At 42.6% G+C, this 16,336-nt stretch overlaps 1 protein-coding gene across 2 annotated transcripts; it reads right to left on the bottom strand.

The window, feature by feature from the left end:
* Window positions 1-10,446: 10,446 nt before the first annotated feature.
* On the bottom strand, window positions 10,447-14,876 carry LOC120694688 (splicing factor-like protein 1). Of its 2 annotated transcripts, none has more exons than XM_039977885.1 (2): window positions 12,556-14,876; window positions 10,447-11,580 (listed from the first exon to the last, which is right to left on the bottom strand). In XM_039977885.1, exon 1 carries the CDS (start codon window positions 14,803-14,805, stop codon window positions 12,610-12,612), a length of 2,196 nt encoding a protein of 731 aa, XP_039833819.1. In that variant the 5' UTR covers window positions 14,806-14,876; the 3' UTR covers window positions 10,447-11,580; window positions 12,556-12,609. The 2 variants fall into 2 exon arrangements, with proteins under 2 accessions (XP_039833819.1, XP_039833820.1); XM_039977886.1 differs by having other exon boundaries at window positions 10,447-12,336.
* Between the last annotated feature and the right edge of the window lie 1,460 nt (window positions 14,877-16,336).

Consider the following 16,336-nt stretch of genomic DNA (forward strand, 5'->3'; position numbering starts at 1 on the left):
GATTGGCCCCCTTTTCATGCATAATCAGGAGCGAAGGATTAAAGTTCAGTTCGTCAGTGCAGCCAATCATCGAGCCGACGCAACCCTTGCAGGATTCAGAGGGACTTCTTCCATGTCGATCGACTCGCATAATTAACTCGGCAGGCTTAGCTTTCTGCACCGAATCATGGAGATGGGTATATTTCCAATGGATTCAGCAGCGCGCAAAAGACCCGGCAGACGAAAGGCAAGCAGGACCGTGGGGGGAGAAAAGCGCAGGAACAGCTAGCGAAAGCGAAAGAACCTCGCGATGCATTGTCTCAAGGTCATCTGGTCATCTAGTAAAAAAAAAAAGGTCGTCTCGTCATGGCGAAAACGATGCGTGCAGCGGACAGGAGGAAGATGACAAGCGGGAGGAGACGAGGCGAGCATGTGGAGAAGCTACGCCGGCGTCAGGAAAGGGCGCCGGCGGCAACGGCAAGGCACCTACTAAAAGGCGAGCGATTCGCGTTGGTGGCCGGCGTGGACGTTCTCGCGCAATTGCGCGCAGCGCCACCCTGTCCCTCACTTGGCCACCCGGTCGAGGAGCAGACTGCTGCCAGCCGCCCCCACCGTACGTGCCGTGTCCACCACCACCGACGCCGTCGGGACTCGCGGCAGCGGTGGCATCCAGCAACAAGCCGCATGGAGCTTGGTCAGGCTCCATCTGATTGATCTCCGGGACGCAGCGCCAAAGTCTCCGACCTTGTTGAATCGTGGGATCGGATTTTGGTGCTGCGGCCACAGTGTGCGTCAGAACGCACTCGGTTTCAGAGAGAGAGAGAGAGAGAGAGAGGAAAATCGCCTGCCAGCTCAATTTTCCGATCATATTGTTCAGGACCATGCAATCCTGTCATGCGTTGACGAGAGCATTGTGAATCCCAACACGGGTCAGCGTCAGCTCGCCACAGTACTGGCACAGATTATAACTAGGCGCAGCTTGTTCTGAATCATTGGCGAGCCGGTTCGCTGTCATATCTCAGCATCATATCAGTTTTTTTAGGGGAGCATCACATCAGGTGCACAGCCGGCCAGATTTGAGGGACGCATGCATGTCGAATCAGGGACGGTAGTCCAACATTAGGCATATATAATGTCGTAGATCAGGTCTACTTGATCCATTTTCTAAAAAAAAAAGTCTACTTGATCACCCAACCAAAGATTATTATGTGGATCAGGTTTACTGGAAACATTGTTAATGCCTTTTATGGCAACCAATCCTAACCAAAGATGCTACTGAATCTTCCATTTCTTTTGGAACCAGAGATGCTAATAATCTTCCTTTCAAAAACAAAATGCTAAACTTTTTTTTTTACTTCACAAGTGGTTGCCCTGTCCCTCACTAAGTGTCCTCCGTTTGTCAGGTGTTCGTGCCTGTGGTTTGCGTGCTGCTTGGTGATTCGACGGCATCACTAGATAAATTAAATTAGTTACCTTTTTTTTTTGGAGAGGAGGACATTTGGTCTTGTTTTGCGAGTGCATCATCACTGTGATGAGGCTAGCAGCATAAACATCAACTTGACGAATTCTGCATCGTTTTCTTCATACTGAAACTCCGTGTTTCCAGGCAATGATGCTAAGCTTCTCAAGGGCATCGACAGCTACAGATCCTCGCCCAACGTCCCGGCACGGATCGAGAACAAAAACGTGGCGCGCCGGCGTGCCTGGCCGAGCAGCTCGCGAAGCAGTTAAAGGGCCAGCAATGTACATGCAGCAATGGTGCCATCACCGTCAGCGGCACCGAGCAGCAGTTCCCGGACTACATCAAGTACCTGGACCACTGCCACCTGAACGCGTCGTCGTCTTGCTCAGCACCAGCACTGGCTCCGCCGCTCCGGTTCAACCGTTCAGCTAAACGCCCATACATCTTCACCATAGTGGCCTTCCATTCTCCTCGAAAGGTTACAGTTGCCCACGGCCCACCCCACTTTTCAAATTTTCCTCATGTTCTGCCACTACTCTTTACCACGTCTAATGCAAAGCTACATTACATTACATGCTTAATTAACGCGTGCCACTACGCTATGAAGCCATAGCCACATTGACATGCCATATTAAAGAATATATGCACATGAATCAAAATCTATTCTCAAGACCGTAAGTTGGCTCGGTGTTTGTTCTGCACACTTTCTCACGGATCTCCTTGATTTCAGCTTCACTAGTGTACCCCATCAATGTTTCCATGTTCCTGATCAGCAGTATTTCACCATCATGAGGCTCAACCAGATCAACCAGTGTCTTCATATTATGGCCCTTGACCTTAATGCTCTGCTTGGATATACTGAAGGTCACGTCCTCTCAAACAGCCTTAAGCGAATGTCTCCTCCTATTTGACCCCAGTTGTTAATACTTGCCCGAAAATAATCCAACACTTTGATAAATGATATGTCCTCCAGAAATCTCTTCATCATCATTCTAAACAGGGATCCCAACCTAGAAGCCTCACAAAATATGATCATAAACCTATAATATTGAAAGATGCAAGGCAATCTTCGAGAATGTTCTCCACCATGCAAAAAGAAGATACTGCAATTTAGCAACGTAGAATGAGTAATAAAAACTTAGAAGATATTTATAATATCTAGGAATTCTCTAGAAAGAGGGCACTTGTCTCAATAATCACCCCTTGGCTTATAATAGAGACCTCCTTTCTTGCTATGGCACTTAACCATGAGTAACGTAAAGGAGAATGGTAGTAGTGCTAGAGTTGGAGTTTGTGAAAATGTGAGAGAGTAAGTATCGGGATAGAATTGGATAGGATTTGGTGACTTGTTAGTTTAGTTGGAAGGTTTCGTTGTTTAGTTAAACTAAGAGAAACTGTTGCGTAGAATCTGTATTGCAGATCAATATCAGTTTAACAAAGGCGAGCAAGAAGAAGTTGTTCTCTTACCTCTATCACTATTTGTTTCCTTTCGTTTTGCCACCCCATTGAACAGTAGGCAACCACTCTAAGCTATTATATGTCCATCTATGTAGGCGCACACTTCTTCCTATACATAACCATGCTATGCGGTATTTCCTAATTGATAGGGTAGTAGTGGAGAAACCTAATATGTGACTATTTTATTCAGGGTGAATGATCATGTAGGTGGTTCTGTAATTCATTTTAGTGCTTTCTTTGAACAACAGTTAATAGATATGACCGAAGATGATGCAAACAAATCGAGAAGACAAGTTAGTTCACACTTTTATATTTGAGTTGCTATGTTTAGTCATCTTAAGCACTTGAGAATGCCATCTGTACAGTTAAATTTTGAAAATTTAGAAGCTTGAATGATTACCAAGTTGAGAATCATTAACTTGAAATATTCTTACGTGTAGGTTTAATTTCGGCCATCAACCAATAATAGTAATAGTTATTTGGACAAATTTGGAGTCATATATCACTCAATATTATCTCAATCACAAACAATTGCTCCAGTTATGAGGGCTTTTTGGGAAAACGTATTACTTGATTAAATGCATATTCTCATTAGTTCTGAACTTTAAGAAAAATATTATTTATTATGCAACACAACACAATATCTAAGATCATCAAAGCTGGATTCAGATCAAGTCATGCCGTACACTTCTTCACCGTCGGTCCTAGCCAGGTACTTATCTTAATGTATTTCCTATTATGTTTTAGTATTACATATTCATTCAATATAATGTATCTTTTATTTTATGTTGCTAAATTCCAGTACAACTAGAGCTGTTTTAATTGCAGTATGCTACTTGTAATCCGCATGCTTATTCTTAACTTTGAATTTTATAGCACTTTTGAAATGATCATTTGTATTCATGCTTATATTTAGTAGGAGTATGTCAATTAAATTTAGTTGGTTCAGTGACATTTTGTAAATTCTTTGTTCAAGTGAAGTGTTGGCAGGTGAGGCGTCAGATCCCTGCAAGTGAAGTTGCCCATACTATTAGCATCGGTTTTACTTCTGTTGAGGTGATGAAAGTTAAAGATCTTCATGAGTTAGGTACTGAAGTGGCTGTAAAGGTATTCATACTTTTCCCATCATGACTCAATTATAAAAGAACTAGCTGAATCTGATGTTAAGAAAATTGATCAATTGTATGTGAACCGTAGGCTGCTAGGAAATGTAAACAAGAAATTATAACATACATGATTGAAGATGGCGATATTGTATCATTTGGTGGAATAAAGAATTGAGAGTTTTAGGAGATTAATATTTATAGTCTACTAGAGTAAAGATGTTCATTTATAAAGTATAATATACAGAACAATGAGGCTAGATACCAGGCTAGGTTATATTAACTTGAGCTCACAAAGTGTTTTATGACAATGAAGTAGTAGAGTGCTCTGCTTGTTACTAGAGAGCTGTGCTCCCCTTAGCTGGACCAGCAAGGATTGATGAGTATGCATGTCAAATCAGGGACGGTAAACCATCATTAGGCATATATAATAATGTTGTGGATCAGGTGTACTTAATTCATTTGCTAAAAAAGTCTACTTGATCACCCAACCAAAGATTATTCTGTGTATCAGGTTCACTGGAAACATTGTTAATGCCTTTTATGGCAACTAGTCCCAACTAAAGATGCTACTGAAGCTTCCATTCCCTTTGGAACCAGAGATGCTAATCATCTTCCTTTCAAAAACAAAATGTTCTCCACCATGCAAAAGAAGATACTACAATTAAGCATTGCAGAATGAGTAATAAAAATTTAGAAGATATTTATAATATCTAGGAATTCTCAAGAAAGAGGGCACTTGTCTCAATAATCACCCCTTGGCTTATAAATAGAGACCTCCTTACTTGCTATGGCATTCAACCATGAGTAAGGTAAAGGAGAATGGTAGTAGTGCTAGAGTTGGAGTGCGTGAAAATGTGAGAGAGTAAGTATTAGGATAGCCACCTAAAGTATAAGAGTTCTCCATTGTAATGCTATTATTACACCTCACATTAGTGGGTTAGGTCCATCCTATTTCCCAATATTTAACATTTTTTAGGAAAAGTAAATAGATCTTATCTTTGCAAGTACACATAATGTACAAATATGTAGCATGATCTCTTAAATGCAATATTTGGAAAAAGATTATGTAATATTGGGAAATGTTTTGTGTTATTGCAAGAACACAAACATTTATACAACAGCATCAAATCCACCTGTTGTAATGTGTTTCCAACAAATTTATAATAGGGCATCAAAAAGCAAGAAATAGATAATCAATAGAATAAAAGGAAAAGTACTAAATGAAGATCTTGAAATATTTTATTTTCAATATATAGAAAGATTGTATTTATATTCCAAGACTACCACTGCTATCTTTGACAATAGACACTAGGATTCATAGCTACTAAGATGATTATGTTGTAATATAGAAATCTTGAAAATAAAACTAAAATAGTGATAGAATAGACATTACTTATTTATCACCACAAGCAGAACTAATCCCACATGACTCAGCATGTAAATATTCAGATATACCCATATCCCTTTCCGAGAAGCGGTGCAAGTGTCCCAGGCTCCTTTATATTACTTGCATCTATTTCTTTCTCTAAGAAGATATAATTTTTACTCCTTAGAGATAACTATCTATAACAAGGAACAAAGTTTACCATGTGATTTGGGTTATTCAAATTTAATAACTGGGTTATAAAATGGTTACATGGCTTATATTGCGTCTTTGGATTCCTAGTGGAGTCACGACTGCACTATGGAAAAAAGTAAAAAAGGGACTACCTCAATAGTTGAGACCTAATATCAACCAAGGTTGTTTCCACACAATCTAACAATGTCAAATTCATGAATTCGTAAAAATGGAGACAACCACCATTATGGAAAGCCATGGGGCCCGCCATACCTGGCCGGCGACGGACCCCCTCCCCCCGCCGACCAGAGTTCCATGCAAGGCTGCGCCATGGAGCAATGGAAGAGGTTTGTTTGTCTTATCCTCTGGAGGAAGAAGAAGATGGTGTTTGGACTTTTGGGCCACAGTTGGGCCGTTAGGCACTCAAGCAACCCATCCCGCGTTAGGCACGTTCAGAAGAGGAAGCGTCAAAACTCAAACCAATGTCGTCTGACGAACGGAGGCACCGTCGCCCCTCCCCCTTAGCCTTCTGCCTTCGTGGTTCGTCGTGTTGCCGGGTCTGTCCAGGTCGCTTTGCGCCTCCGCCCTCCAACAGACGCGTGATGATGTCGGACGGGGAGCAAAGCCAGCGCAGCCTCAGCCTCGATGGTGTGGAAACAGAGACGGCTAATCCTCCTCAAGACCTTGATGGTGCTGCTGTAGCCGCTAACCGTCAGCGACGCCCCATTTCAGATGCCAACGGAAAAAAAATAAAAGGCGAGAGTTGGATTGTGGAATCGGACAATCTATTAATTCAACCCTACTTGCACATGTTGCTATACCATATTTGTAAATTTTGATATATGCTTCATTCAATATTTCTAGTTTTGAGCATAAAGAGATTTTTTAGCACTATTTCTGGGCAAAAACAGACCAATGCTACTGCAGAAAGGGGGGGAGATGGCAATAAAATTGAAGAGCTTGTACAAGAAGCGCAAACCGAAAATGCACCGCAAGCACAAGGTATACAAATAGAAAAAAGGTTTGCCATAATAGATTTTAATCCTGGCTCCGCCACTGGAGACAACGTGCCAACTATGAATACTAATCCTAATCAAATTGATGCATCCACAACTGTTGGCACGGAAGATTTACCTCGAATGAACACGCAGGTGAAGGCCTCGGGCCGAAGATCTCAGTTCCTCCTCTGAGGCCTCCATCGTTGTTGTTACTCACTGACAAAGCTACCTAGATCCTTCAGCAAGTGGTAGGAGCCTGAGGCCCTCCGCAGGGTTGTAGTGATCTCAAGAAAATATGGGCTCCACGGTGAGTAAATAGGCATCGGGGGCTATCATAGCTGTAGTGTGCAAAAGTTTAGGCATCAGAGCTCTATAAACCTATGGGTCCACATGAAATATACTATTGCTACTCTTTGCTCCCACCCGAGGTGAGCAGCAGCACGCGAAGGGAAGAGCAGATAAGTCTAAATATTTTTTTTATTGAACAGGCACCGAAGCTTGTTCTTGCTTGGCTCGGAATTGTCATCACCAGCTGCAATGTGAGGAGTGATGCTATAACTCTCTCTCTCTCTCTCTCTCTCTCTCTCTCTCTCTCTCTCTCTCTCTCTCTCTCTTCAAGCATCACTCTGGATACACATTGTAGTGGGTCTGAGGATCATGCCGCTGTTGTAGAAGTCCAACGCAGTCACTGCTATCCCATACTGCTGCTTTCTTCTTCTACTATCTTTTGTCATAGTCTCAGCTACTCAGCCAACAAGGTAAACCCTAAGATAGAGAACAAACTGACATTTATACTATGGGAGTGCTATACTGGTATTCTTAGCTTATTGCTACCTCAATTTCACCATCAAAGTGGTCAGTGGGTCCCATATCCTCCTCTTATTATCGAGGACATATGAATTTTTACAAACCGTTAACGTTCTAAGTTAAATTTGTTTTGTCTGTGCTAAGCGCGATCATACAAATAATATAAGTCAATGAGTCGATGGCTTCAACTTGAACGTTGATGAGCCTTGGAATGTGCAAGTGCAATTGTGGCAATGCACCTTGAGCCTACTCATAGCCAAGATGCATTCCTCGCTATTGTGATTCATGGCGACCTCCAAGAAACATGGCAATCTTGAAGCAAGAAAAGCTTAGCCTCAGCTCATAATCTCTATGCGTGGTGTGCTCGTTCATGCCTATGTCGAGGCAGGGGGCGGGCTGGCAGCCACCCCCTTAAGCAAGAAAAGCTAGCCAAGGTTCATCATCTCTATGCGTGGTGTGCTCATTCATGCCTATGTTGAGGTAGGGGTGGGCCTGGCAGCACCCCCTAGTCACGATGCATCTCGTTAGTAAGGTGTTCGCGTTACATTGAGTAGTCGTGCAGGACGTGCTGAATGATTGTTGGCTGGTGATGGAAAATTGCAAGACAAACAATATATATGGCTCGCTCGGTACCCCATAGCTTCAGCGCACTTCAGTGCACCACCTTGAATAGGTATTTTAACCAGGAGTAAAATGCATAAATAGTTATCATACTTGGTTTCAGTTTGGCTATCGTGTTTTGAAAAGCGCAAATCGTGGCGAGTAAAGTTGTTTGACAATACCAATACAGTCATTACCTCTACTTCCGTACATATTTGGATGACATGACGTCCAATGTGGAGTTCTTTTTTGCAAATTGCTCCATCCCATTTGAGTTATTTGAGACACATAAATGTTAACCTGATAATTGACCTTGCATCTAAATCAAATACTGGTTTAACCCGTGCCGCCATCGTTACCGCAATGCTCCAATTGGTTTAACCCATGCCGCCATCGTGACCGCAATGCTCCAATTCCACTGGGTGTTGATCTCGATTGAGAGCACTTCATTAATTTGTGCATACATTGAATTGTGCAGGTACAAGCTTATTATTTCCTAAAGTTTGGAGGCTTATTGTTTCCAGAAATTTTGATTCAAACTGTGGCTCGAAGATGAATCGCTTTACTTTGCATCACTTGGCAGTCAAAATTAACAGGTTTAACCTCTACACTTCTATAGGTTTAACTCAAATGAGAGGAAGTCTTGCAATGAAGAACTCCACGTTGGGCACTGCATCATCCAAATATGTATGGCTTATGGCTACAGAGATAGTAACAGAGTCAAACGACTTTAGTGGTCGCAATTTCCACTTTTCAAAATACAATGGCCAGACTGAAACCCGCTAACAGGTATAATGGCTATTGATGCATTTTACTCTTTAGCCATTTCATATCAAACTCTAAATCTGGTGCGCCACCTTGAGATTGTCTATTTGAATTCACTTCAATTAAATAGGTATTTTAACCATTTCATATCAAACTCCAAATATGGTGTGCCACCTTGAGATTGTCTATTTGAATTCACTTCAATTAAATAAGTATTTAAACCATTTCATATCAAACTCAAAATCTGATTTAGCTATGGAAATAGGCTCAGTGTTGTGCCAGTCACTATCTTTCCATGATGCAGTGCACAAAGCAAGAGCGCCAATAACCTTTTTTTGCAGAGACAGGTCTTGCTCCACTAGTATTCCATTGCATGGTGAGCTGAGGTAGTTCTCAAGACGATGGTGGAAATTGCTACCCCCACGAATCATTCAGCATATACATTAGCAACTAATATTAGCGCTCAACCCAATTATTTCTTCGCGAGTTCACCTAACCACCTTGTGCAGTACAGATAATTCATGCTGATAACAACTGATCCAGATGACTTCTACACACGATCATAGACACGACCTATAAGAAAATGGAGGCAGGTAAAAAGGTACGCATCTTTATGCAAACAATTTCCTGCAGACTTTCGCCGTTTGTTGTTGGGGGGGGGGGGGCTTTATCAATATAAATAACACACAACACAGGAACGGGACCAGATGGCACCACGGTTAGAACAAAATTCCGGCCATGTGCAGAATAATGTTTTTATTTTTTAGAACATTATTTCCAATACCAAACCCCACGATCAATAAATAATCATACAAGAAAACGACAGTAACACGGCAAGCAGCAAGTCCAGATAGCCCTTCTAAATTAACTGCACACTAATCCTATACTGTGCCGTGAACTAAAGCAGACAAAATAACAAATAAACCAAACCAAAAAAAACGAACACTAATAAACAGATGATACCAAATCAAAGACATGCACTCTAGACGGATAAATCAATCAATGCCAAACATATAGTACATACCAAAATTGTGAAACTAAACAATGCACATGTCAAAGAAAATCTACAGCGGCTCTTCAGTTCCAAAGCCGCATGTCATGCCCAAGAAAATAAAAAAGACCACACAGGCGCGCGCGCGCGCGCACACACACACACTAGAAATTCCTTCTTATTGCTGAGCAACCTTTCATTCTGAAAATAATGGGGCACACATTGTTAAAGAAAGAAGTCGGACACTACAGGACTTCAACTATTCCATTCCATTTGGAGTTAACTATGATCAATTTAATAGCTACAAACTGACTGTTCAAAAGAATACCAATACAAACTATATCAGCTACCTGACAATCCTGATTTAGATTTCTACTTGAACCAATCATCCAGGACAACTCAAGGCATCCAGGATAACTCAAGGGTTTGATACAAGAAACCGAAGGAAATAAAACGAACAGGTGCAGTTCATGTTCCACTTTGCAAACAATAGATGAAAGCCTAAATAAATGTTGTAGTGCAAATTGAGGTGGCAAATGCCCAGATCCAAGATCACATCAAACTGCATATGCAGGCAACATCTATAATACTGTTGGAGCAACAACTGTGAGGTTGTGTCTCAGCTGGCATCCATCTTGAATGTCCATCAACAATAAATAAACAAAATAGCCACTACTCACAGTAAAACTACCATCTAAAACTAGCTAGGTTCACCTTAAACGGGCAGAGCAGAAGAGACATATAGGAAAAAAAGATACCATCAATCCTTACATCTTTCCATCTAAAGCACACTGGAAAAAAGAAGACTTTGATAGGACAGGGAAAAATAGAGCAGATAACACCTACAAAACAATGCCAGCAAAGCCAGGTAGATGGCATAACTGCAACGTGATGTAAATGTAGCTACTGTTGGTTGTGATGACTAACCATCACATTCCTAATATGGTAATATCCTACTTCTTTCCTATACATCTAGGGGAAAAAAAACTAATCACAGCTAGCTACCTTCCAAACCTTCAGATGAGCCCACAAATATCATTGTGACAGTATGCATCTTGAGCATAGACTCCAGACTACATCCTGCATGCCGGCATGTCCTACTTGAACCGCACAAAAACTCCAACAATGTTAAGAACATTAGCAATATAAAAAATATAGGCAAGTTCTGCGCCAAAGATTCCGGCATGGTATGTAATGCTTTGGTACCCTCATGCACACATCTACCAACAGTGAGAAACTCATTACTGTGTTTGTCAGTAGGAAATGTAAAGAAGCCACATTGAAAACGTTAGGTTCCACAGTACAATTGACAGCATCTCCATTATACCTGATATTCATCAAGTGCTAAAAACTCTGCCTGCCTGTGCCAATCTGTCACGAGAACTGCCAAACAACTTAGGCAAAGGCGTAAGATGAAAGCTTGACAGATTCATCAGATGTCAAACATGCATTTCTAAGTCATATCAACCAGTAAGGGGCAGCAAGCTTTTCTGCTCCTGATGTTGAGGACTGCTAGCACTTACCAAATCAAGGCGAAGAAGAACAAAATATACAAACAATAAAGTAAGAATAGCACTTATAAGGGTAATCAAACAATAGAGCATTAAGTGACATCATATGGTAATCTCAAATAATGACAAGAAATATCATAACAAACGCATTAGTAAAAGGTTCCATAAAACAGCTCCCAAATGAGAAGGAAAATATTCCGATGCCTGCTGAAGTAGTGTGCCATACTTTCTTAAGCATGCAACCTCTGCAATGGTCACAACAGCACACAGCAAGGTTAAGATGTGAGTCCCAAACTTCCAACAAGAAATAAATCAGGTCGGTATAAGCTCCAAGAAAGATCAAGCCTGTCAAAAAAAGTTGAGACAACATAGAAAAGGTGAGGTCTAGTTAGTAAATCATTGCACAGAGGGGCAAAGCATAATGCAAGCATATAATCTACTGAAATTTACTTATGTTTATAAACTACAGTGCATGAGAAAGTCCTGCCAAAATATTCAGGTGTTCCTTTCTCAATAAAAAAAATTGAAATATCATATCTTATCAAAACTGAATATTGTCTTGCAAAGAGTTTTACTGACTTCCTACCATCCTAGACAAGCAATGAGCATGTCAGTCCTAGCTTCATTATAAACATCAGGGGCAACTTGGTTTAATAAAACCCTACATCTCAAAAAAATTATCCTTATAAACAAAAAGAGTAAAAATCTTGCACAAATTCATCCTGCATAATTAGTTCACACCATGTCGAGACTAAGAATTATTGTAGTGCAAACTCATTAAGTCGAACGAAATGTTTTTTTTTGAAGGGGAAAACAGTAGGGGAAAACCCCTACTGTGGTAAAAAAATATATATTAAAAAAGGAAAGAATACAAGTTAGGGTTAGAAACTGTACAAACCGAGAGAAAGAGGGAGGGGATTGAATGAAAAAAGGAAGGAAACTAAATTGAATCTAGCCACGCTAGCACTACAGAATGCTCTGATTCTTTACACCTAAGCAACTGCCATTTAATGGTATCGATGAAGCAAGTCTTCCAAGCTTGAAAACTAGGAATTTTGTTTCTAAAGATGTAACCATTTCTTTGCTTCCATATTTCCCAGGCTGCAATAGAGAAAACCTCCATGAAGAAAAGTCGAACGAAATGTTGGATAACATATAACTATATAGCCTATTAGTCTCAACAGAACAATGGCCAAATTTATTATAATGATATAATGAAAAACATGAAAACTGAAACATGGATCTCCTGGTGAAATAAATAGCAAATCATACCCAAATATACCTTTTTCAATTAATAGAAAAAAGATCATGTTAAGTTACCTTTCGCCTTTCGTTGGAAAGAAATCACCCAAGCTTGGCTCATATCTGCTCATATCACTTTATCTCTGACATAAACTTGTCATACTCTGCATCAGCACCATAGGAAGCTGGCTGGTCGGTGGTGGACAAAGGTGGTGGAGGTGGCGGCACTGTACTGTGGGTGGCCCAAGGTGCAGTTGCAATACTCTGAGAGGGATCAACACTAGCTGGTGGTGGTGGAGGTGGTGGCTGAAATGTAGGATAGTATGGGGAATAACTATAAGGTGGTGGAGGGTACATTGGTGGTGCATTTGGTGCGCCAGAGGATGCATATACTGGAGTTGGGGCAGTGTGAGTGGGTGCTCCAGAACTCGGTGGTGTTACACCAGGGGGATAATTCTGAGCTCCATCACTTGATGGAGCAGTGCCTGGTGGAGGGATTGGAGCTGCTGGGGGTGGTGGTGGTGGAGGATACTGCACACCATATGGAGGTGGGGTTGTCTGACCTGGTGCAGGGGGTGCAGGATTGTATACACTAGAGACTGGTGGTGGCGGAGGATATGAAGCATATGGTGGTGGGTGCCCCCATGGAACTGGAGCATAACTCCCTGGTGGAGGAGGATGAGGTGCCCCCATGTAGGATTGGGAGGAATAGCCACCAGAAGCAGGATCTGTAGGAGGATATGACGGTAGTGCTGAAACTGCCGGTGCCGGCTGTGGAGGCTTGCCTGCAACTCTAACTGCAATAACTCTACCTTCGAGATGGTGGCCATTCATTGCAGCAATCGCAGCATTAGCCTGTGAGACATCTGAATACTTTACAAATCCATATCCCTTGCTATGCCCAGTGTTTCGATCCTTGATCACCTTAGCCATAACAATATCCCCAAATTGTGAAAACAGACTGATCAATCCTGCATCATCCATTGTAGGTGGCAAGTACCCGATATACAGATTTGTCTCGTCATAGTCCTTCTTAATACCATTGGCCCCAGTGGCAGCCGCACCACCACCACCTGCAGCAGACCAAGGCGGGTTATTCCCACTACCAGCAGAAGCACCACCACTACCACCACCTCCTGTAAGAGCCAACATCGGACCACCAGATTTTGTCATGGACTCGGGTGCACTCCCACCACCAAGCTCAGCCAGGAAATTTTGATATTCATCATCCATCTTCTTCCCCGCTGTTCCCTTGACTGGACAATCAATTGTTGGGTGCCCACCATCACCACAGATTTTGCACTGCACATCACTCTTAAACGTGGACATCTTATTGGGGCAAGCATACTGCCTGTGACCAGGCTCCCCACATGTCCTACAGAACTCATCGTCCCTAATTGTCCCATTGAGCGCCGCAAGCTCTCGGAGCTGCTGCCGCTTGTGCTCGTTCAGCACCTCATCAACTGGGGTTAGCAGCTTCTCCACCATCCCAGCAGCTGCATCCAACGCCTCTTGAGTCTCTGCCTCAACAAGCACATGGAGGTCCTCATTCTCGCTGGGATCTGGCTTGAGATCCCTCTTCTGCAACAGCTTCCCTTCTTTGACACTACCCTTCCCCCTGATGACGATCTTCGCACCAGTCTCCTTCTCCATCCGCTTCTGCGTGTTGCCCCGCGGGCCAATGATGAGCCCAATGAAATTGTACCCTGGGTACTCCTTCATGGGGATGTAGAGCTTCTTCTGGAGCTTGGGCGGGCGGTAATCGGAGGGGGGCTTGAAGGCGGGGTTGCGGCGGATGAGCTGGGAGATTATCTCCTGCCTCTCGCGGTTGAGGCGCTCGCGGGCGCGGTACTCGCGGGTGTTGATGCGTATGCCGAGGTTGTCGTAGACGGGCTCGGGCGACGGCGAGCGCGCACCCTCGGGGCGGTCGTCGAGCGGGAGACCCGACTGTAGCAGGCGCGAGATCTCGAGGAGGCGCGCGTTGAGGGCGTGAACCTCGGGATCCATCTCGGCGGCAAAGTCCTTCATGAAGTCCGGGAGCGCGATGGCCGCGCGCGGCTCCTCCTCGGCCCACCTCGTCTTGCGCTTCCGGGCCCCGGACCCGCCCTCGCCGCCGGAGTTGTTGGCGGCTGAGTCGTCGTTGGACTGTTCCCAGCGGCTGCGGCGGCGGCGGCGGGAGGAGGAGTCCCCAGCGCCCGCGCCGGAGCCGTCGCAGTTGCCGTGAGGTTCGGAGGAGGGGTCGCGCGGGGGCTCCGACGAGACGGCCTGGGGCGGATCTGAGGAGGGCTCGCGCGAGGGGGAGCGAGCTAGGGTTTCGGCGGACGCCATGGCTGCGCCAGCGGACGTCTCGACTTGGACTCGTTTGGGTAAAAAAATCAATGACGAATTTGGCGGTTCTCAGCTTTCAGGGGATGCGGCGGGCATGTATACGGTGGCGGTTGGCCGACGGGTGCGCTGGCCTTGTTTGGTTTGTGTGCGATAGAAAATATAACAAATTTTGATCAATAATTAGAGATATTAAATAAAAAAAAATTATAAAATTAATTTTACAATTTTATTCTACTTCGCGAGACGAATCTAATGGAAATTTTGATTGCATAATTAGAGATTAATTACTATAGTCAATTATCAATTAATTGCCGTCATTAGATTTATCACGAAAAGTTACACCCATCCGTAAAAAAGTTTTACAAATAAATTCCGTTTAGTACTCCATACATGTAAGATTATTTTTTTGCGATAGGTGCGATATGTGGAACCAAACAGGCCGGAGATATACTCCCTCCATAGCTGTAAAGGGAGTAGTTTTGAGTTTGTATTAAGTCAAATATTTTAAATTTTGAATATAAATAAATTTTTTAGGTTAAGTTTGAAAATATAAAAGCAATATAAATAGATTTATATTGAAATTTATTTTCGTAAAAATATATGTTGACTATATTTTTTAAAAAAACTTATAGTGGAATGTTAGTGGTCAAAGTTGTTTTGAGATTCAATTAAAAAATTATTTTTGAGACCGCGTCGACGTCCGAAACGACTTTTTTTACCGCACGGAAGGAGTACGGTTTGTATACGATGAGCCGCGGTTTGTGTTGTACCGGGTTGGGCTCTCGATAATGGATTGGGTCCCGATTATACCTATTTCCCAGGGCTACTTATTTTGTAGACCAGATTATACATCCTTAACAGGCTATTGGCCCATTTAACAAAATTGCACTCCACGGAGCCACGTATGTGACCTATTCTTTCTTCTTCTCTCATACCTCAGAAATAATAAGTCGGGCTTTGGTTTTAAATGAAATCCAGGTGGCCACACAGGTATGGTATGGATGTATGTTGGCAATGACGTAGTCTGTGACTTGCCGCCTCATGTACCTTCTGTATTACTTTTCTGTTCTAAATTATTAGTCATTTTATTTTTTTAAATATATAAAATGCACATATATATATAATATATATCTAGATGCATAATAAAAATATACTCATATCAACTAAAGAGTGGTTAGAAGTTCATGGCCTAAACCCAATGCTAATACTAGACTCTTGCAATATAATGATACAGCGCTGCATTGTCAAACTGCCAACCTAACATTTCACAAAAATGAAACTGTTGAGGTTAAGTGTGATCTTCATGCTATCGATGCGCACTTTATAAGATCTTTGCTGATATTATTGTCTGTTCAAGTTCACGAAGAACATTATCAAGCAACAATTGATATAGACGTTGAGGTACACAGGTAGCGCGGGAATTGTTGAAGCAACACAGCATCGGAAGGTGAAGGAAAGTTAGAACATATAAGGGAATATAAAACCACCGCCACCAGACACGTTATACTTGTCTCAATTGATATTTGTAGGG

This window comes from Panicum virgatum, chromosome 2K, assembly GCF_016808335.1.
Source record: "Panicum virgatum strain AP13 chromosome 2K, P.virgatum_v5, whole genome shotgun sequence".
Classification (NCBI taxonomy): Eukaryota; Viridiplantae; Streptophyta; class Magnoliopsida; order Poales; family Poaceae; genus Panicum; species Panicum virgatum.

What these genes read in the sequence shown, in the direction of transcription:
- LOC120694688 (XM_039977885.1), bottom strand. Translation starts at nt 14,805, where the DNA reads ATGGCGTCCGCCGAAACCCTAGCTCGCTCCCCCTCGCGCGAGCCCTCC.